This window comes from Phalacrocorax aristotelis, chromosome 1, assembly GCF_949628215.1.
Source record: "Phalacrocorax aristotelis chromosome 1, bGulAri2.1, whole genome shotgun sequence".
Lineage (NCBI taxonomy): Eukaryota > Metazoa > Chordata > Aves > Suliformes > Phalacrocoracidae > Phalacrocorax > Phalacrocorax aristotelis.
In genome coordinates this window covers 117,840,268-117,862,754 of record NC_134276.1, presented here as the reverse complement: position 1 = coordinate 117,862,754, position 22,487 = coordinate 117,840,268, and the positions used below count along the sequence as shown (strand labels likewise).

The 22,487-nt window shown below is 43.0% G+C and overlaps 1 protein-coding gene across 4 annotated transcripts in view; it reads right to left on the bottom strand.

The window, feature by feature from the left end:
* Positions 1-224: 224 nt before the first annotated feature.
* The window catches only part of MPZL1 (myelin protein zero like 1), a 36,661-nt gene continuing 14,398 nt past the window's right edge, over positions 225-22,487 (bottom strand). The window contains exons 2-6 of one of the 4 annotated variants that reach the window (XM_075103145.1): positions 18,455-18,615; positions 14,991-15,204; positions 10,120-10,252; positions 6,714-6,819; positions 225-680 (exon numbers count right to left, since the gene is read on the bottom strand). In XM_075103145.1, coding sequence (XP_074959246.1) covers positions 579-680; positions 6,714-6,819; positions 10,120-10,252; positions 14,991-15,204; positions 18,455-18,615 — 716 coding nt within the window. In that variant the 3' untranslated portion in view covers positions 225-578. Of the gene's footprint in view, positions 681-6,713; positions 6,820-8,468; positions 8,560-10,119; positions 10,253-13,479; positions 13,767-14,990; positions 15,205-18,454; positions 18,616-22,487 lie in introns of those variants that run through there. The other 3 variants (XM_075103172.1, XM_075103163.1, XM_075103154.1) reach the window with 3 other exon arrangements.

Below are 22,487 nucleotides of genomic sequence, written 5' to 3'. Positions count from 1 at the left end.
CTAAGACATACATTTCTGATAGCTAGGAGTCACAATTTGGCTTACAAGACCAAGTGAGAGTGTCTAGTTTCTATGAGAAGGCAGCTTGTACTGAGAATCTGACCAAACAAAGTTGAATACCCTGTATACATAAAGAAGGCTGTGAATATAAAGAAGATGCCTTCTTTATATTCACTTCAGCAAAAGAAATTAGGCCCTATAAGTAAAAAAAAAAAATTTCCAGGTCAATCTAGAATCTTCAGATATTTTCCAGTTTCTCCGTTAATAATCAAGGTACAAATATTTTAAAATTGTGATGCGAGTTTTCACTTTCTCTCTCGTCACACAAGATACAAAAAAGAATATTGGCAATTCATAAGCAAAAGTCTTACCGCATTTCAACATGCAACATTGGTCTCACTTCTGTACGATTAAATAGACTATTTACACACAATACATATATATCTTTCCCTCTGTATGCACATGCATTGGTCCTAGCCTAGGCATCAAAGGCCACATGTGAGTTCTCTGGGTCAAATCTTGTTCAAGCAATTCCAGTCTGAATGTGTGTTTTCCTTTGGATAGCTTAGGATCTCATCTCAGTTCTTCCGAATATCAGCATAGACCACAGACTCTGACTTGTTAATCTTGTCGCTGTGCTGTCCTCCAGAGTGATCTAACTGCGCGTAAATGACTGGGCCCTGGGAACAGAATAAAAAAGCACAATCAGTATTTTTCAGAATAAGCCATACTGCCCCTTGCTTCCGCCGGGGCTGCAGCAATACCAAGGCTAAAGCAAAACCACAGAGCTTTTATGACTGCTAACAGCACTTTGAAGCAGGTGGAATGAACCTTCATCTACAAATGAGCTCTAGTCTGCCACCTTTCTCTTATCAGGAGCATGCCAAACAGCACTGTTTCTTCCCTTTACTACCATTACAGCTGCTTACTTCTCACAAAAAGCAAAATCTAGAATCCTTTGCTCTGAAAAGCAGCAATTCCTACATGCTGTGGAGCAAAGATACATGGCTTAGTCAGATGCATGCCAGATTTAATATTTTTCAAGAGGAACTGTACTACAGATTTACCGGTAGACAGCAGAGTATACTTTCCATACTGCCACTCAAGTCCTGTAAATCCCAGCACAGCTGTGCCACTTGGATAATGAGGGGGAGAACAAACCTGCAGCCACCTTATGACACCAGTCACTGCCCAAGCAAGTGATGGGATCAAGACTTACACAGCAGTGAGCCAGAAAATACTGAAATGGTGCAGTAACGCAGAATTCTTACCTGACTTTTGAGCCAAGCTGGGTAGTGAGCACCTCCACAGACACACTGGGCAAGCACAACCACATACCTTTGTAATATTTGCTGGGGTGCAGTGGAGGACATTACAGCACCATCTTTCAGCAGAGCATGCAAACACACCAGCACCTTCCTAAAACACCATGTCCTCCAAAACACAGCCCACCAGAAAGCAAACTGCAGCTATTGAAGATGGGCTGAAGACAGGACTGCAGCCTATAAAGAGCAGGTACCCAACAAGACAGGTGGGAACCTTTCTGGAAAGGTTTGATGTGTAGCTCCTGTTCTGCATGCCCCAGCTAACAGAAGCACAGACCAGAAAGCTGCAACCACCTACCAGGTGACCTCAGCAGAGAGACCACACACACCCCCATTGCAGGAGGGAAAGGGACTGTCCTATTTGGGGATGGGTGGGGGAAATTGGTTTGGTTGCAGCTGTTTTAGCAGTGTTTGCTTCAACATCATTTCACCCATTTCACTCTGTTTCTGCTTCCCTTATGTCCCAGGAAGAAGTAGCCTTTACTGGCATCTCTCCTACCCACTTCTTCCCAGTACTTTAGGTACCCAGCCAAATTAGAAAACATCCCTGTGGAACTGACCCAGAAATCCTTCCATCTATCTTCCAAAGCAATTAGGGGCCAGAGACGAAAAGAGACCTTCCATATAGAAAACTGAGACCTTGAAGGACCTTAGGTACACTTCTGCACAGCTGTTTCCCCCCCCCCCCCCCAACGCAATGGCAAATCATGCACCTGATAAATACCTTGTTCTCTTTCAGAAGTAGTTTAAATCCAAGTTTTCTTCCTTCCGGGTAAAGTATTTCCCCAAGTGATTAAGAGTAGAGTAAGGAGATGGACAGAAGGATGAAAACTTGCGAGCAGATATAAAATGCTGAATATAAATAACAGACTGAGAAAATGCTCAAAAAAAATGAAGACACTGAAGTCTTAGAAAATTCTGGATTTCAAGTCTCATCAGTGCCACTTCTCCCCCCATCCCCCCACCCTGCTTTGGTTCTCATGTTCTTCTGGTTTCCAACATCCTATCAGGATTACATTACTAATTCCAATTAGAGTACAGTGTCTGCATAAACTTCAAGGCAAAGTGACCATAAGCTTTACTTGTAAACAATTTTGGAAGTCTCATCTGCCTGAGGCCATAGGTCAAGGGTATGATAAATTCAGCTTGAGAGCACTTCCTATCAGTTAAAAAAAAAATAAATCTGCAGGCGCATAAAGCACTCACTATGGCGTTTCAAGTTTTGTTCAAGTAATTCTGATGGGTCAATTTTCTACCACAGGAGTTCACTCAGGATCAGTTATCTGATCACTATTCTAATTTCATGCCAGGTTAAATGTAGTTATCTTGCTGCAACCAGTGTGTTAGGTGGTGGTGGAAAGACTGACTGGTGTCATCACCTGATCCAAACTAAGCTATAGTTGTCTCAGTGTGTTCTCCATCACTTAAAGAAGTGGTAGACCAGCTAACACAGAGGAAAGGAGGACCAAGGATTTATTATAATGCTCCACCTATTTGATTTGCTGCCAACTGATTTTCTAGCTGATTGTAATCAGCACCAGGGCCATTTCTTTTCCTGCATTTGATACCTCCAGTGATCTGAATCTTTGTGAAGACTCTTCTGCTACAAGTAAAAGCTTCAAAAAAGTCTAAACAATCCAGAATTTTGACCTAATCCCAAATAAGCTCATCCTGACCCTTCGGAACCAGAAGACGGACCAGTGCTGCCATATAAAACCCAGGACTTTCCTAAGCCCTGCCATTTTTCCATTCAGAACTGAAGGGAAAAGAGTAGCAGGTGCACCGATACCTTGCTAAGGGTTTGTCAGCAGAGTCATGAATTGCGAGTTACAGAAAAGAAAAAGGAATTATGAAGTTACACCATCATGGTCTAACAGTGGTCTACAGTATCTTCAAATTTTTTAGATTCTGAAAGATGTTGCAACTACCAGAGATTCCAGCTCCAGGACATTTATCTGAAATTTAAATCAAGATTCCTGGCACCATGAACTGCTCCTTCCCAGGGTCCTGAGGTCCAGTTCAAAGCCTGGAACAGAGCTCGAACATAACCTGTTCAGGTGTCTTAAACCAGAAAGAACATAGCCAGAGATCTGCGCTTAAGTTAATGTAGCTTTAGTGCTCCCCCCTTCTACACTGATAAACCTACCTGCTTAGGATCTCTATGCCATACTGCTCTGTACATCAGAAATGCACTTCTATGGAAGTTACTCTTTGAGATCAGCGGTCCTTCAGCCTGCCCACAAATGAATACTCAGCTACTTGCAAAGCACAAAGACAAATGACAGCCTCCTTGGAGCTGGCATATCTTGGGACAACATACATCTGCCCTCCAGTGTGCCTGCTGCAACCCAGATTACTAGCTAAACAAGGACATCCATGTGGGAAACACATATAGTTCTTGCCTTCGCTGGAAATGCTTTTCTCACTCATCCAAATTTAACAGTCATGGTAGAATATGAGTCACTACAGAATGGTGGCATGGAGAAGAAACACCACATATGAATTTGACAGGACAGAACACACCTGCTGAGAAGGAAGACACGGTGAAAACAAGTGGAGTTAATTCAACCAGCTGAACATTCACAGAATCAGATATGCATACTTTCAGCACTCTGGGGCACTCCAGAAGGCAAGGTCCACACTTGATAAATTTGCACCCGAAACACAAAGGAAGCACAAGATCAAGTGCACTTTCAGCTCAGAAGTGATGTGGACAAGCACTTCATCACTGATTCTTAAACTGATACATAAATAACAAAATGAATAAACTTAATTTAATAAATTTAATTTAAATGCCACTCTTTGAGAGTGAACACCTCTATTACTGTTTTTAACTTGCAGAGGCAGGGGTTGTGTATTTCTATTCACTGTTCTTCTCCACTAGTGGAGCAAAAAGCAGTTGGTCACTTCCTACACACTCTACCAAGTAACAGGCTACAAGGAAGTCCACAGGCCTTTACTGTTTGACAACAGCCCTGACTGTGTGAACCACTGGTCTAAAACTGCCAGGCAATCCAAGACACAAAAGTGTGCGTGAATCAGCCAGCAGCCTGCAAGAGCTTCTGGGAACTGTGAGGAATCTGAATATCAGCATTTCACCTACACAACAGCTCAAAAACTTGAATACTAAAACTAATTTCTTGATTACCAAAAAATGTCAGGTTTTACTTATATGTGATGCTAGATTTCAAGTATTTTAATTTGCATGTTGATATCACCCTTTTTTAAAAAAACAAACAGTGAATAGAAGTTAAAAATATAAGTGTAATCAATTGAAATTTAGTGTCCTTTATGATTTAAACCATCTGTTCAAAATCTCGTCTACACTGCTTTTATTGTGGATCTTTTTAAAGGAAAGAAAATACGTTTACTTGCTGTTCTGTAAAGATGGCCCAAATGCTTAACAGAAGGCAGAGGAACCACTTGCTGGTACAAATGTTTGCCAAGAAAAGAAAATCCAGACAAAGCACTCTTTGCCTAACAAAAGAGATTAAAAAACTAAACTAAACAAAACTAAAGCCATTTGCCATATTTTTCCTTTGAGGTCAGGAGTGTTCACACTTTGGGTTTTCCTTTACGAATATAACTGGAGGAAGACCCTGGAGGACTCTGTCAAGGAATAAGCAGACTGGAGTGACTCCAGAAGGGCAAAAGCACACTGATTCTGAGTTATCTTTACGAAGTTTAGATTTACTGTGACATGTTCCTTCCCGTACATTGAGACCTAAAACACTGGGGACATGGAAGGGTGACGACACCGCAAGTTTTCACACCAGAATGTTACAGAGAAGATAGAAGTATTTTTGCTTTCAAGATGTAAATGCAGAACAGCAAAACTCTTCCTCTATGTAGCTCTCAGAGCACTTGTGTGTACTGCTTCGTACCGTGACAGTAATTAGATAAAACATGCTGGCCTTTTGACCTAAGGAAGTTGACTCCAACAGTTACTGCAACATATATCCCACACATGAGCTGCTTTTTTTTTTTTTTTGGGGGGGGGGTGGGGTGGGGGGGTGGGTGTGAATCACCTGTCTCATTCAGCCATTCTAGAAGCCACTCCATGAACTAGAAAAGATGAGCTTTATCTAGACCTTACAGGCAACCTGTTGCTACTAGATCCACCCTGGTTAAAATCAGAACTACTTTTAGATCTTATAACTGGAGTATATTGCCTTTATGTTCAGAGAATAACTGTTCTCTGAAGTCAGTAGGTAGCTTTGTGGGCCTATGTGCTAAAACTCGGGAAATACTGCACCTGCCAAGAACAAGATGCATCTCAAAACCAGTCCAGAAGCCCACAGTAGGGACTTTGACTTTACCCAGCTCACTGTCAGCACTGTATTTTTTCCTGTAGTGTTAAACACATTAACACACATCTCCATTATTTTGTCAAAAGAAATTGAGGAAGCAGGTATTAACTCTGATTTAGAAACCCATCAGTTCACACACTACTCTGCCGCCACTTGCTAAAAGGTGGGTAATTAAGAAAAAGTTAATTTCAGACAAACTCACTGAGGATCTGTACCTCCACAGGAGAATTGCTGGGAGTGCACAAATCAAGAGGTAAGAAACAGCTTACAAATAAGGAAAACCTGTACACTGCAGATAACCATATATTGCATAGAATCCCTGACTCATGCTCTCTCCCCTCTGACTAATTTCCCATGGGATGTTAACTCTGCATAAGAGCCACCTTTTTCCTTCAAAGTCAGCAGAACTTTGCCAACACCAGCAGGCACAAGACAAAGCATGGTAATTCCAGGCCCACGAAAGTTGGGTGGCTCAGCGGAGGAGAGCCCTCGGCAGCAACAGTCATCTTCAAACGGATCATCACTGGCCACTGTTTGTGCTGCACTGGCTCATTTCCTTGTGAAGGAAGTACATGTCACACAACATGCACCTTCACAGTGATGAGAGAGTAAGTAAAATTCCTCCCCATTACCATCCTAGAACAGATTAGGCAGCTTTATGGGGTGAATAGACATCTAGTAGATAATGTTGTCTCTACATTAAACAGCTACCCACCACCCACTCCTCATCCTTGCTAGGCTCTCATCCTTGCATTTCACCACCACTTGCGTATGTTAACGCACAAGATCAGAACCATCTTTTTTTATACATTAATACAAAAAAGGCATAAAACTCCACCACAACTAGTATCAAGATGCTATTATTTCAATTGGACTAAACCTATGAAGAGTTCACCAGTCCCAGCTTACTACCCATCCCTTGTTTGGAGCAGACACTTTTACCCCCCAGCCCTCATTACCTTAACAGACAACAGACAGCACCTAATTCATGTGTCCCACCCTGCCTTTATCTTTTCCATACCATCTCCCCCACGCTCTGGGAGGATCCTGCATCCAGAAGCAGCAGGAAGCAGTTTACCTGGTGTGATCTGGCGGGCACGCTGTTTACCAGACCCTCTGTGTCGGAGGGTGACTTCTGCGGAGCCTGCTTAACCGGTGACATCAAGCTCTCAGATGTACTGCAGCTGACGAGGTGGCAGAGCAGAGTTTGCACGACAATGTTCAAGAGGCACAAAGAGAAACAAAAACAAACAAACAAACAAAAACAAAAAACAACGAGTGATGGCAAAATGAATGTGGCATATTATGCCAAAGTAAAAATGAACATAATGGATTCTGAAATAAACACATGTAATTCTCCATCTCTCCCCAGACATTTCTCTGTCCTTCCAGAGTCTCACTGATAAGCAACATGAAGGAACAACTATTAACATAGGACAGCAAAACCCCTGTTCCCTAGATATTCCTATTCAACCCAACCTGTCTAAAGCCATATGTGTCGTCTTCACTGAGGCTTCAGACTCGGTTAACAGTAGTTAACAGCAATTATCTTCTAACTATAAGCTAAATAGTCCAGTCACTGAGGCAAGTGTTATACCAGTGCTACAGTTACAGCAAGCACTTGCAAGAGCCACCAGCCCTCCATACCGGAAAGGTACTTCCTACCAAACTCTGCTTTTGGTCAGTCTACAATCCCAAAATAATTCTGCCCACTCAAAACAGACACTCATCTCTGGAGCAATTACTTTAGGAGTCACAGGTGACATAAAAGCTATGTGCCCTGATATAGCTGCTTGAATATCTAATCAGGCAAATCTTGTTTTTCAAACACGAGAATTGTCTTGTGGCAAGAACCAACATCCCTAAAAGAAGGTTGCCAGTTTTCACTCTCTGTTTACGTCTTCCCACCTGCTTAAAGCAGGGCTGAAAAGAAAACAAGCTTGTGACAGAAAGAGAAATGACTACCGCAGAGCTAAGTATATGAGCAAATGCCCTTAAACTTAATGTTAGCAGCTTCTGGGCAATGCAGTAATGGGTCTGTAAATGCTAGGTCTACCTCCTCGTACCCAAGCACCCAGGAAAGAAAACTAGCTACCTCCTCGACAGCAGACACAGGAGTTCCCTGTCCTACCATAACCCCCTGACCACTAGACATCCTTTTCCCTCAGTCTTTGTAGACAGACAGTGTACAAAGCAAGTACAGAAACAAACAAATGAGGACAGTTGAGCAGACCACTCCTGACGGGGCAATCATTTTTCATCCTTTAGTAAGTCTAACCATAAAAGCCTTAGTTCCTCATACATGCAGCAGTAAGAAAAAAAATACTGCCCCCAGCCATCACAGCAAGGGGCTTCTACTGTCTCAGAGGCAAAGCAGCCCTTCTGTTACCAAAATGATGTAATAATTAATTGTCTGCTTTATTCACAAAATTCCTCAGATCTACACTATCTAAAAGTCATAATTCAGGTTTAAGCAACTAATGAACTTAGATCACTGCAAGTTTTCAAACACCCGATCTGTCTGAGCCAGAGGAACACTCATAGGGAATTTACTTTTATTTTGACACAGAAAGGAGACTGAATTTCCTGTGCTTTAGTCAGTGCACTGGCAAGTTCACTGTTGGAAGAGATGGAGGGACACCATCTGGGACAAGCAGCAATCCCACCCCAGTTCGACATGAGACAGTGAAAGCCAAGCACCCAGTGAAATGTATCAATCCTTTGCCAACAGATTCCAGCACAAATTACAGTGAAGTTATGTTAGCGGAGAGCTAGCTGGTTAGTCAGCAAAGAGGAGACGTGTACACATACACACAGGTATTAACAGCAACCACCAACTTGATTAGTTACCATGGTGTCTAGTGGGACTGGAAGAGAAGACCCAGCCCTGTTACATTCCCAATCTGGCGTCTATATCAGGATCTCTGTAAGGAGAGGAAGATAAGCAGGATCCGATTCCAACACACCAAGGCAGAAAGAAAAAAAAACAAAACAAAACACACCAAAGTCAGAGCATGAATGGACACTGTGGCCATGCAGGGGTTCCAGATGCCACGCGGCACCCCAGCCCACCTCAGTTCAAGGCAGAATGGTTATCTGAGAGTAAGAGCATCTCACCACCACCACCACCCAGTGGGTTAGCATCATGTAGAGGACAGTCCGTAAGTTTGGAGAGGGTTACAGAACACTCGGTTTCTCTTTACATGTCATGCAGAACTGGCATTGTCAGTGAAAGCAGTATTTAAACTTCAGAGTTTACTTTCCCACGAGAGTAGTTAAATCTACTACAAGAAATTACAGTGCATAAACTACTGCTCCAGGCTCAGCACCAGCATGTGTCCTTCAGCAGCAAGACACTGGAGAGCAGGTCACGGGGAAGCAAGGCAAGCGGACCGCCTCATGCACACTGCTGGTGCCTGACACTGCAGGCTTCTTTACAGTTCTTAGTGGAAGGACACATGCAGAAAGGGAAAAGCAGGCTTTCCACACAATTTTGAGCACACACAGCCGCCTTTGCTATATTCAACCTTACCATTGGGCAATAGGCAATTCACTTTCTCTAAGCTCTCCAAGTGGGAAAAGGACAGGGCAAAGTTTAATTTAGAAATCCTCACAAGTTTACTTTTGGAGTTATTTTCTTTCATCCCACAGGCAACCCACAGAATCTGCAGGAAGCAGGAATACTTCTTGGGGAAAGAACAGAAGAAAGTTATACGTTTGGGGTTTGTTTCTAAGACTACATACATAATTTTCATTCTTTCTTATAGAAGCAAATTACCAGCTAATTAGAGAGGAGGAAAAAGGAAGCGCCTCCCCCACAAGCACCAAGCTCCATCACCACAGGACTGTTAGTTCTTGTTGCTTTTTCACAGGCCCACTCAAAGATCTGTGCTTCACTTTGGAGTTATCCTCCTAACACTAAAAACCTTGCAGGGATGGTAACAGTTAACAAAAAACAGACAGTGAATGAGAATGGATGCAGAGTGACTACTCCTTCCTACTCTGAAGTGCGGTAATGAATGGGGTTTTAGCAAGTATACTCCAGGCTCAGGAGCCAGACACTGGTAACTGAAAAATCCAGTTTTAATCTCAAAATAGAGCATTCCTTAAAAGTGCACGTGTGGCACTTTTCCTTTGGGGTTTGGGGGTGGTAGAGGGAAGCAGGGCTGGAGGGAAGGGCAACAGACCAGAGCTAGGGGATCTTGGATGAAATGTTCTTAGGGCATATATGCTGGCTGGGGATCACCTCCAACGTTTAGTGATTTTCAGGTGCAACTCATGGTCAGTAGGTCTTTTCAAGCACAGTACAAATATAATCATTATAGACAGATGACTGGTGTTCCACATAGCCATACCCTATCTCTAGCCATGGTTGCCAACTCTAGTCATGGCTGAAACAACTCCTACCCGCCCCTCCCAAGCCCTCCCTCTGAAACTGCTGCTGTTCCTCACATCATCCACAGGTGAGGAGGAAGATCTCTTACCCAGAGTATCGTTTTTTAGAGTTGTTCTTTCTGATGACAAGACACACGACAATAGAGATCAGCGGTGAGAGACCTGTAACCGTACCGATGACTATCCCTGCCACCATGGCAATGGGGAACGCAGGCAGGCTGTCTGGGGAGAGAAGGGAGAAAACATTCACTCTTCCACAGTCCCTGATTAACAGAAGTGAAAACCACAAGTGCTCTTGACCTCAGATTCCTTTAGGGCAGAAGGCACTAATGAAACAACACCCATGAATTACAACATGCAGCCTAAGTGGTAGTGATAGCAGGCACCCAGCAGAATAAGGTATGAACATAGCCCACACCAAGTGTTCTTAATGTCACCGACCTTCAGAAGAAAGTTTATATTAAACCGATAATTTTTACATGGTAGGGAATGCAAGTGACAACCAGGACAGCCCTGCCTCATTTTGTATCTGAAGGGGGGGGGGGGGGGGGGGGGGAGAAAGTTACATTTGTCTGGCAATTCCCAGCGAGGTCAACAGGAAAAGGCAGGCACACCTGAAAGCAGATTTGAACACAGCATATTGTTAACCAACCAAGTACGCTGACAGCTGGGTTTTCTCTGGGTAGCATGCAACAGACAGCCCAGTAACTACCCGTGATCACTCTTAAGAGTGTTTATGCACGACTCTGGTGTCTCAAAATACATCTCTACGCATTTTTATAGAGTCACTCTTTCCCTTCTTAAGTCAGGATCATTGTACAACACTAGAAATACGTTTACAGAAACATAGTATTGCTTTACTCATGTTTCCCCGATATAATTTTCGGGGAGGCTAGGCCAAGAAAGAGCAGCCAGAAATAAAAGCCAATCAAAGAAGTACAAAAGACTTAGAAGATAAAGAATACACAGACTACCATTATAGCTTTTCCCAGCAAGAAAAAAAGTCCCTCCCCTGCCCCTGCCGCATCATGTTTAATACAAGGAGCATCTTAGACCAGAGGGCTTTTTACAAGACTCCATGCTACACTAGCTACTTGCACCAAATACAAGTGAATCAGCATAAAATCCAACAGGTAAAATATCTTGTATAGAAAAATTTTCCTCAGATACCTGCATCTGATCATCACAGACCCACTGAGGTTGGAAGGGATGTCTTGAGATTGTCTAGTCCAACCCCCCTGCTCAAGCAGAGTCAGCTAGCACAGTTTGTTCAATACTCTGTCCAGTTTGGTTTTGACTATCTCCAAGGATAGGAGACTCCATAACCTCTTTGGGCAACCTATTCCAGTGTCCAACAACAGTAAAAATGTGTTTCCTTATGTTCAGACAGAATTTCCTGTGTTTCAGTTTATACCCATTGTGTCTTGTCCTGTCACTAGGCACCACTGAAAAGCCTGGCTCAGTCTTCTGTAGGTCCTATCAATGTACATGAATACCTGGTGAGAGGATCCTCCTGAGCCTGTCTTCTCTTCTGCAGGCTAGACACCCCCAGCTCTCTCAGCTTCTTGTATGAAACATGGTCCGATCCCTTAATCATGCAAGTCATCCTTTCCTGGACGTGCTCCAGCAAGGACCACAGACCATGCTCATACGAAGCATTTGCAGCAAGTTTGCAGTCTGTAGAGCAAGACCATTTTGACATACTTACCTAGAAGGGAGGGGCACAACACTGTAGCCTGAAGCAGGGGCATCACACTAAGAAAACAGGGCTTACATTTACTACTGTTCATTTTGAGCCCAGTGACTTTCAGGAGATGGGCTACCTGATCTCTAGCTGTTTCACTGATCATCATTTGGCCAAATATGGCATCAGCAGCTTTCCTAGCTCTCCAGTGTTAGATGCTAATTCATGACAACACGGTAATTCAAAGTCTTAGTAAGAAATTAAAGGTGAAGATGAGTGCCACAATTTAGAGGAAGACATCCCTTCTCTCCAGAACCGTTCGGCAACCCAGAGATCCATCTGCTAGTAAGGAAGAGAGTCTTACAAATAGCAACACTCATCAGGTACATAAGACTGAGATTGTGTTTGAGCTCCATGTGAAGATAAACAAATTTATTTTGAGGCTTATAAGAAGTAGGAGTTCCCTAGTTTCTGTGCGTTTTCATCTTTCCAAGTGCAGGAATAACTGTCTGCAATACCATCAAAACTGACATGCATTTCTGTTAGCAGACCAGCTGTTGCCTTGTACACAAGAAAAAAAAAACACATACAGTTTTTCAGAGCAAGAAAGTAAGCAGAAATCCAAAACTATAGTACAGAATGTCTACTGAAAGAGCGATATTAAAAATTTGATAGTTTTGTTATGTCTTTGACTCGGATGGGACTTTTTTCGTTGGTTGAATTTGAGTAAAAGGCAGCAGTTATGTTCTGTTGACAGAGGTTTTTAAGACTGTATAAAAAATGCAACTGTTTGCACGTGAAACTAGAGTCTGGCTTTATTGCCTCTCAGAACATGGTCCAACAGACTATAGAAAAGCTCCCACAATTTTACAACCACATAGTTCAGCTGAAGAATGTCTCCCCCACCATGTTTTTCTTATATTTTTCAGCATTCCACAGTTACATGAATTCCTCATAAGTACTTGCAGAGCAGCCAATGACTTCACTGTAACAGACAGTCGCAGCTACATAACCAAACACCAGCTCTGAAAGCTAACGTTTAATAGCTTAACACAAGCCAAAATCCAGCCTTTCAAAGAACTTTTCACTAAATATCACTGTAATTCAAAGTAACTTCCATTTTCACTGAAAATGTGTTAGTATCAGTTTTATGAAATAGGAAGGAAACTGAGTTTTCCACTGCTGCTAAGTATGAAGAGTTCCATACAACAATTCTAATCTTTTTCCCCCATGAGAGTTCAAAGATGGACTACCTGCAGATAACGCAAACTGTCTTGAACACAGTGTTATGTAGCTTCCTATTACAAGTAGGGGCAGTCTAACGTAAGGACTTGGAATTCCCACAAATTTCTGTCATTCAGGCTTTGAACAGTAGTGCATCTGAATCTGGAAAGGACAAGTGAAAGGAAAGTCTTGCTTCTCATCCCTGCCAGTAGAATTCTTCCAATGTAGTTGATGGAGCTGTCTGTGCAAACACTATGTAGATACTGCAGTGAAAATCAGCTGAGTTAGCTTAGCTTGGCAATTTTAAACGGTTAAACCAACCTGGGACTTACTAAATGTTTAATCCAAAACCTAAGGCTAACCAAGCATCTATGAGGTCATTTAAATGTGTGAAGTATGTGTGTGGCTTTGGACAGTTTACAACACTAGACATATGATTCAGAACAATGTGGCTTTGGACAGTTTACAACACTAGACATATGATTCAGAACAATAAGATGTATGCATAGTAAAAAAAAATATATATATATATATACACACACACAGGAGTCAACATGTATTTATTTCAACTGAAAAAAATTCTCCACCTCAGTTCAGGATGAGTTACAACCTATTACAAGAGCAGTGCTTTCAGGTAAGTCAGAATGTAAGACTGCATTACAGCTATAGCTTGAAAACCTGTTTTCAAGGTCTTCCTAAAGGATCTGACAACAATTGTTGCAGCTTTTTTCTGATGATGAGAAGTATTGCCAAATACAGAGTTCCCTTCAGAAACAGTTAAATTCTCTTGCCCAGGTGTTCCACCTATGGGGAAGCCAGCATGCAAGTCTGTTGAAAAATATCAGCTGAGTTAGTCTACTGAAGTCAGTCTTCATTTGCTTAACCTGGGTTAAAATCTGAAGAGGCTTTGCCAAGACAGCCTGACTTTGCCAAACCAGCAATTGCTTTACTGCTTCCTTATAGAGAGTATGAATACATTGTAAGAAAATAAACAGACCCTGTTTTATATAGACCTCAAACTTCCAAGAAACAGAAAGTTCTAAGTGATAGCAGCACCTCCAGAGGCCCCATCCAACTCAAACTGCTCTGTGAAGAGTTAGATATAGACTTTGCCCACATAAGTACATGGAACGACCTCATGAGCAGGAGCGTACACCTGTTATAGCAGCAGTATCATTCTAATTAGAGCATATACATAGATATCTTTCCTAACATATTAAAATCTAATGGAATAGCTGTATCAGCACTGCCATTTATGAATTCAACATTTATTCTTGTCCTTATTAAATATAAATTTGGAAGTCTGATCACTGGAGGAACCAATTAATCATAGGAACAGCCACACTTTGGCTGACCTCCAGCTTGGCTAGAACAATCAAATGTTTTGGATGGCCAAGGGAAATAAAGAGCTAAATTGACACAGAGAATACAAGCGCTCTTGAACTGTGATCATTGTTACCAAATGCTAACCAGAAGCCTTAAATGACTGCAAGTAGCCAGCCTTTGCAGTTTATACGGGTCACCATGGATACTGTAAGAGCATCTGATTAAAAGAGACTGAATGCACATCCAACACAAACACCTTTGCATGGAAGACAGCAGCATTTCACTGTCGGTCAGCATGTGCTCAGGCCAGATTATTAGTTTTGTTTTCCAGTATATATACTGGATGCGTCTAAAAAGAAAAGTCTGCCACTTTCTCTGCCTGCTCCCCAGATTTCAAAAGTCATCCTACCCCCGATGTAGCATAATACAGAAAAAGAATTCATAGAACTGTGAAATGAGAAGATGAGTTTTCATCAAGGCTTCCATCAGCTTTTGCTAATATTTGTTAAAAGGATAAGAATTAGTGGGTATAGAGGAAAAGGGTATGACATTCAGTTTTTTAAACAGCTGACAGAATATTGGTTCAATTATTAGGACCTGGAAGAAGAGAATTAAAAAGATAGTTGTTCCCTCCAGGCTACTCCCCCACCCCCAAGAGAAGTGATATAGACACAGAAGGAGAGAAGGGAAGGAAAGGGAAAAAAAAAAATCATATAGGGTGAATACCTTTCTCCACAACTCTAACTCGGATTTCTCCTGGTTTGACAACAATGTCAGGTGGGTTCTTGACATCACAAATATAAGTGCCGTTGTCCCGGAACTGCATGTTTGATATACTGATAGAAGCATCTTTCTTGTTAAGATCTCCAGCCCAAGTGATCCTGTCTTTAAATGGTATGTCCTTTCCAGGGTATGGCTTTCCATTAAAGTAATAGAAAAACTGCAGTCAAGGAAAAGAAGATACAAGAGCAATCCAATTAGAGATTACAGAGCTACAATGCTTCTCTCACCATTACAGCATTCTCCCAGAATCCATTGTATTATACACAGCTAGTATTTGAGATTTTGTCTTCTTCCTGCCTCACCACTTCAGTCTGGCTTGCTGCCTCTTGATCACATAACCATGTTATGGCTTATATCCCGATCATACTAACACAACAGACTGCAAGTTTCGGTTTTCTGTTGGTTTGGTTTTCTTTTGTGGTTGGATTGTTTGGGATTTTCTTCCTGTTTTGGGGGACAGAGAGGTGGGGAAAAGAGAAAAAAGACTGTAACCTGGGAATAATTAAAGGATAGAACAGCTCTGGATCACAGCCAGCTGCCTTTCAGGCACAGGAAGCCTTCTGCATCCTAGTAGGAAAAGGATACCAAGTTTCCTCTTTTGTGTTTTGCTGTGTGTTACTCGCAACTGCAGTACAGCTAAATTAACATGCAATACCCTCCTTCCCTCCACCCCCCAAAAAATGCCATGAGCAATTTAGAGTGTACCTAGTTGTTTTCCAGAAACCTTCACAGTGACTGTTTCCCTGTTAGGTGACTAAGTGGCACATTGGTGCTGCACTCCCTAGACATGACCAAAAATCCTTGAAGAATGAACCTGAGGAGAAATTGCGTATTTCCTCACTATACCTGACCAAAACTGGAATTTACAGTAGTAGAAGTGCATAGACTTCTACATGACAACTCTGCTTTCAATCATATGGGATGTTTGAACACTGGCCGTAACCTTAAGAGAGGGATCAGAGCACATTCATTCTTAATTTCATATTCTGAAAGAGAGCAAGACAAACTTAACCAAGAATCAACCCAAACTCTCTTCAGTTCAGTCTCCAGAGAATGGTTAAAGAAATTTAAGACAGTATTCCAGCTTCCTCTTTCTACAGCCTTCTTTACGACATGACCTGTCTGCCACTGAACAAACTGGCTACAAGCCAGTCCCCTTTCCACTCAAGTCATCTTCCATATCTTTTCCTGTTCCTACCCATGATCTGAGGCTTGCCATTCCAACATCCTCTCCCTCAGATCTGCACTCTGAATATCAGACCAGATCATTGGGCAGCACAAATCTTATCTAGATCAGGTATGTGCATGTGACCATCTGTTGTGCTGCAGTCAATCTGACACTTATTTGTTGTCTACAGGCTAGCATAAATCCAACAAACTATCTCATCTGGTAGGAAGTCTGCTAGCATGCAGTCACCCGTCAACCTTTTGGAGGAAATCTGCAGTCTGCAGCATTTCCAGCTGGATTCTAATCTTTAGCACAGAGGCACTGCATTACCACACCCCTGTGCATGGGGGGAGTCATCCAACTGGAAGTCTAGAAGGCAAGAGGCAGACTCCTCAGCTTTCTAGGTGTCTTCACCTGGGGGAGTGGAAATCACAAAGTAAAATATGTCCTGAAACACAAGCCAAGCCACTCTATGCCTATGATTAAGTGATTTAACAGACTTCTTTTGAAACCTAAAGCTGTTGGGTTTAGACTGGTTTAAGCTGACTGTGAAAGTCTGTTGTCATCAGACGTTTCATTCATGGAGAGATGTCCCTATAACTGGGCATATGGAAGGGGAAGGTGACAAGCAGGGGAAGCTTTCAGTCAAGTCAGCCTCACCACATGGCCACAAGATTGCCAGTGCTGATTCTAAAGAGGCACAGGACCATCCTTTTCAGGAGAAGCATGGACTTAGCTCAGACATAAGCTGATCATGAGATTGACCTTTCAAATTAATGCCCACCAAGCCATGTAATTGACATGACTTGGTTTCATTTAAAAAAAAAAAAATCTTCCCTCTGTACCTCCCTCAGTCCCTCAAAAGAAACAGAGAATTAACATCAGACCATGCTGGGTCACTTCTACTCAAAGATAATTTTGTTTCTCTCAGTTGTGCTGATAACTACATACAGGTAGAACGTCTGCATTGACTTCATTTCCCCGAAAAATGTTATGTCCTGAAGTTGTATTTCTACAATAAGGGATTTGGACAGAGATGCAGAAAGGGTGATGCGAAACAGGATATGTAGCGGATATTGCTACAGGGAGTGGAAACATACAAACACATGGCTTCTTTTCACCCATCCTGTTGAACACGGGCAGGAAATATGCCCTACTTCCTTAAGCTTTTGCCCAGCTACTGCTTTGGCTTCCCAAAGAGAAGAGCTCCCTTTTCAAAACTAAATATTTATTCACTGAGAGTTCAGAAGCTGATTATTCAGAGCTGTATATATTAAGCAAGATGCTCATACGTTGTTTTGGATCATCTCTCTTCTGAGCACTGAAGGGCTCCTAGAGTTCACATTATCTCATGTCTGGAGCAGAGGGACAATGACAAACACTAACAAGCCGAGCAACCTGCTGTCCCCACATCTTCCCTGCTGCCCCAGAGTGCCTTGTTCCGCATCCTCTACATCCTCACTCAAGGCAAGGAATAAGAGGGACACAGAAGTGTCAGAGAGCTCAGACTCAGATGTGCACAGCTTACACGACAGAGGAAGAAGACAGCTAACAACCTACCAAACCCACTTCTTTGAAGGTGCACACCCAAAGGATCTGACCACATTTGGGCTCAACATACAAGAAATGAGCGATGCCAGTTATTATTAGCCTAAGCTGCTTGCTAGTCTGATTTTTTTACTTGTCAAATAAGTAAAATATGAGGATGTAACTACTTACTGATTTGAGCAATTCAATTCTGTTCTGAAATCAGGGACACTGGTCTTATTTGAAAGGGTTTAAAATAGGGACTATACAGTACACAAGCAGAAAATAAGCAACATGCACAACACACAATGTAACACTAATAGTGGCAGTTCAAATTCTGTGACCACTATTATTCAGCACACAGCCCTGCAGCTCATTTCAAGAGCAAGAGGTTATAGAACTTAGGAGAAGATTCCTAGATGCTTATCTATATACATATTGCTACCACACCAACGTCCCTCTCCTCTGACTAGCAAAGTACCAGTATATTTTACAGCCGCTGCACACTCCAGTCTTTGCAGAGATCTAGCACACGGCAATACCCTTAAACAACTCTAAAAAAAGCTCCCCTAAAAATCACAGCCATGGAGACAGAACACATGGAAGGATACTCCAATCCATATTTGCTTGCTCCTCAGAACCAGCTAGAAGACCTCTGCACACTTATCACAGCCTCCCCTCCCTGGTTTGTTCCCCTATAGCTGTTCCTTACTGAGATACGAGTTGCAGCTCCCTCTGGTTGGAAACTCCAAGAAACAGATGCTGCGCTGCTGATCACTTCCACAGATGTAAATGTGCATGGAAGCTTTGCGTCTGTCCCATTCTCCACAAATATCTCCTCCGGTGTGTTGACCTCTACTGCTGATACTTTGACTGTATGGGAAAGGTAAAGAAAAGAAAGAAGGACAACAAGCGGCATCAGTGCTGATTCAAGAACCAAGAAGTTGAAGCGGTAACTGTATCACACTGCCTGTAAGGGGAAGAGAGAATGTGTGCACAGACATTGCATTAAACCTGCAATACAAACAAGCATGGAGCAGGCTAGTTCACTTCTCTTTCCTCGTATTATCTGAAACAGGACGTTTTCCATTCACAGATGTTTCCTCTACAACAGTTTGTGGAAGTCAACTCTACGGTGCAAAGGATGAGTTTAAACCTTTCCTACTACCTGCCAGCAGACATTGTAATAAATAAGCCCCATTGGAGGAACTAACATGTTGGACCCACCTATTACTCAGTTTCCTCTCTGGCTCATATCTTGTTTCCCATCTCCAGTTTTTCTCAGCTGTAGGTAGAACAAAAGCTTACCTCCAGAGAGCTGAGGAATAAACCTCTCTGGCTCCCAGCTACGCCACCTGCTTCTGTTCTCTGGCGTGCTTCAAGGTCTCCATGTGCAAGACCTCATAAGTAATTACTCAGTTATAGTTCAGAAGCATGCAAGTAGTTTCATTTTTTTTCTACCATGAGGCTAATGCACAGTCAAAACAGCAAGCAGACCACAACCACTCCCCAAATTTAAAGTAACAAGGTTAATATTGTGTTTGTTCTGTAGTTTTCCTACAGAGTAAGTGAAATTCAGCGTGATTCAGAAAGCCTGTTGAACATATACTTAATTTGGCACCTTTTAAACTGCAAAAACACTATCCCAATGCAGATTTAAGCAAAGATACAGCTGTACATTCACTCAAGTTTATGTTAAGAAAAAAAGTGTGATCTTGTGACATCACAAAAGAACTTCTTTCATCCTTTGTGTTGCATCCATGTAAAAGCAAAAATCCTGTAAAACCACTGTGGGCTAGCGTGCATGTGACTTGTGCCTGTGGTAACACAAATATAAGTTGTTATTTTTATTAAACCATGGGTTTCAACATACAGATAGTACTAGTAATCTGCCTCTGATCACATGATTCTATATTTCTGGACTACAATATCTTAAATTCAGATGTTTCCCTGCCTTATTAGAAGAAGAAAGCAAGCCTTCCTGCTTCTTGGAATTGGTTGGATGGTTGATCCAAAGGGTAGTGGTCAAAGGCTCAATGTCCAAATGGAGACAGGTGACGAGCAGTGTCCCTCAGGTGCCTGTACTAGGACCAGTGCTGTTTAATACCTTCATCAATGACATAAGCAGTGGGATCAGCAAGTCTGCAGATGACACCAAGCTGCGTGGTACAGCTGACACACATGAGGGACAGGATGCCATCCAGAGGGACCCTGGACAAGCTTGAGAAGTGGGCCCGTGTGAGCCTCATGAGGTTCAACAAGGTCAAGTATAAAGTCCTGCACATGGATCGGGACAACTCCTGCTATCAGTACAGGTTGGGGGATGAACGGATTGAGAGCAGCCCTGCAGGGAAGGATTTGGGGATACTGGTGGATGAAAAGCTAGTCACGAGCCAGCAATGTCCGCTTGCAGCCCAGAAAGTCAGCTGTATCCTGGGCTGTATCAAAAGCAGCGTAGCCAGCAGGCTGACAGAGGCGATTCTACTGCTCTACCGCACTCTGGTGATACCCCACCTGGAGTACTGCATCCAGCTCTGGTGCCCTCAGCACAGGAAAGACATGGACCTGTTGGAGTGAGTCCAGAGGAGGGCCGTGAAATGATCTGAGGGATGGAACACCTCTCCTCTGAGGACAGACAGACAGGTGGGTTGTTTGGCCTGGAGAACAGAAGGCTCTGGGAAGACTTTATTGCGGCCTTTCAATTCTTGTAAGATTTCTTTAAGTAAGATGAGGACAAACTTTTTGCAGGGTCTGTTGCTACAGGACAAGAGGTTAATGGTCTTAAACTAAAAGAGGGTAGATTTAGACTAGATATAAGGAAGAAATTTTTCACAATGAGGGTGGTGAAGTACTGACACAGGTTGCCCAGATAGGTGGTAGATGCACCATCCCTGGAAACATTCAAGGTCAGGTTGGCTGGGGCTCTGAGCAACCTGATCTAGTTGAAGACACCCCTGCTCATTGCAGGGGCATTGGACTAGCTAACCTTAAATGCCTTTTCCAACCCAAACTATTCTACGATTTTGATTCTTCAGTATCTTAGCTGATTTATTTCTCAACTTGAATAAACTAGCTCTTGAAGTAGGCAAACTGAAGAGAAAGATTCCAGTCAAAGACAGTGTGCTGGTTTTGGCTGAGAAGGGGCTAATTCTCCTCACTGTGGGGGTCGGCTACCTTTCCAGCTTCCCGCGCTCTGCCGCGTGGCAGGGGGGGCTGGGAGGGGCAGGGCCATGGTGGGGGCGGCTGACCCCGACTGGCCAATGGCAGGTTCATTCCATACCATGTGACACCATGACCAGTATATTGAGGGGGGGCAGGTTGCGGCTCGGGAGCGGCGCGGCATCGGGTCGGCGGGCGACGAGCGGCTGCGGCGCGTGCGGTTTGTTTCAGAGGTTCGTTCCCCCTCTCCCCTCCCTACCCCCCCCCCCCCCCGGGGCTTTGCGCCTCTCGTTGTTCTCCTTTACATTGCATTTCTGTTGCTGTTTTCTTTTAATTTTAATTATTAAACTGTTCTTATCCCAACCCACGAGCGTTACCCTTCTGATTCTCTCCCCCATCTACTGGTGGGGGAATGAGTGAGCGGCTGTGTGGGGCTGAGCTGCCGGCTAAACCACAACAGACAGTTTAAAAAAAAAGGGAAGAAAGAAAAACCCACCTACATAAGTCCTTATATCATGGGGTTTATGCTTTTAGTCAGTGAGAGCTACCAGCTCAGCCACCTTCAAAAGTTAGACTGCAGGCTTCTTTCAAGTGATATGACCATCCTAAGGCATAGATTTGCCATAAACCAGGTTATTTTATCAGACCTTAAAATTAAGCAAAGCCCATACTCCACAGAGAATTTTAGAAACCGTCTTTTACATACACAACTTTAAGCTTTGTTCCCAAGAAAACAAAGCTCACGTGAGCTGTGCCACTTCCCATCTTCTTTCCTGGCTTCAAGACTACCAAGGCTGTTGGGCAACTCCATCCGACAGGCTGCAGCACAGGGCCACAAACACAGCACGTAGCGGCAGCTGGCCCTGCAATACAGACCACCTGCAAGCTCTAGAAGCTGTTGTTCAGTCAATGAAAAGGCTGAGCAATGAAAGGGATGAAGACACCCTGGCCATCTGGGTACAAGCAACAGTAATTATGTGCATGGCTTCTTAGGAACAACTGTCTCTCACTCAACCAGCATGGCAAGCCAGGGGAAGGCAGAGCAAATGCCCAGAGGACATGGAATGAGCATGCAAGCACTGCAGGGGTGGGAGAATTAAGCATGCCAGTTTAATTACAATAACCAAAACCAGGAGAAACCACCATTCATACACTTTGCTGTTCAGAGTCCGTCCATGCTGTTCACTCCTCAAACTCACTAACTCCTCAGCCCTGTCAGGCTATCCCTGATCCCTTGACTCCCCTTGTCATCACTGCTCTCATTTCAAATGAGTGAAAGAGAAACAGCACCTGAAGGGAGGGGGATTTTCATCAAGAGGTTGTATCAGATCTTCCTTTCTCTTGTACATATTCTGACTATGGGCCAAAAAATATTCTTTTGTAAACAATTACCAAATATTTACTTGGAACATACAAAGGCTTCTAGCAATTCAATGAAATGAATTCAGAGCTGCTGTGCTTTATGTATTTTTTCCAGCTAATGGAGTAGAAAAGAAAAAAAACCACTAAAATCCACTGTTTTAGTCCAAGCCACAGAACAGGCCTCCCTTTCAAGCATAAAAGCAAGATGCCCTCAGCATTTGCAT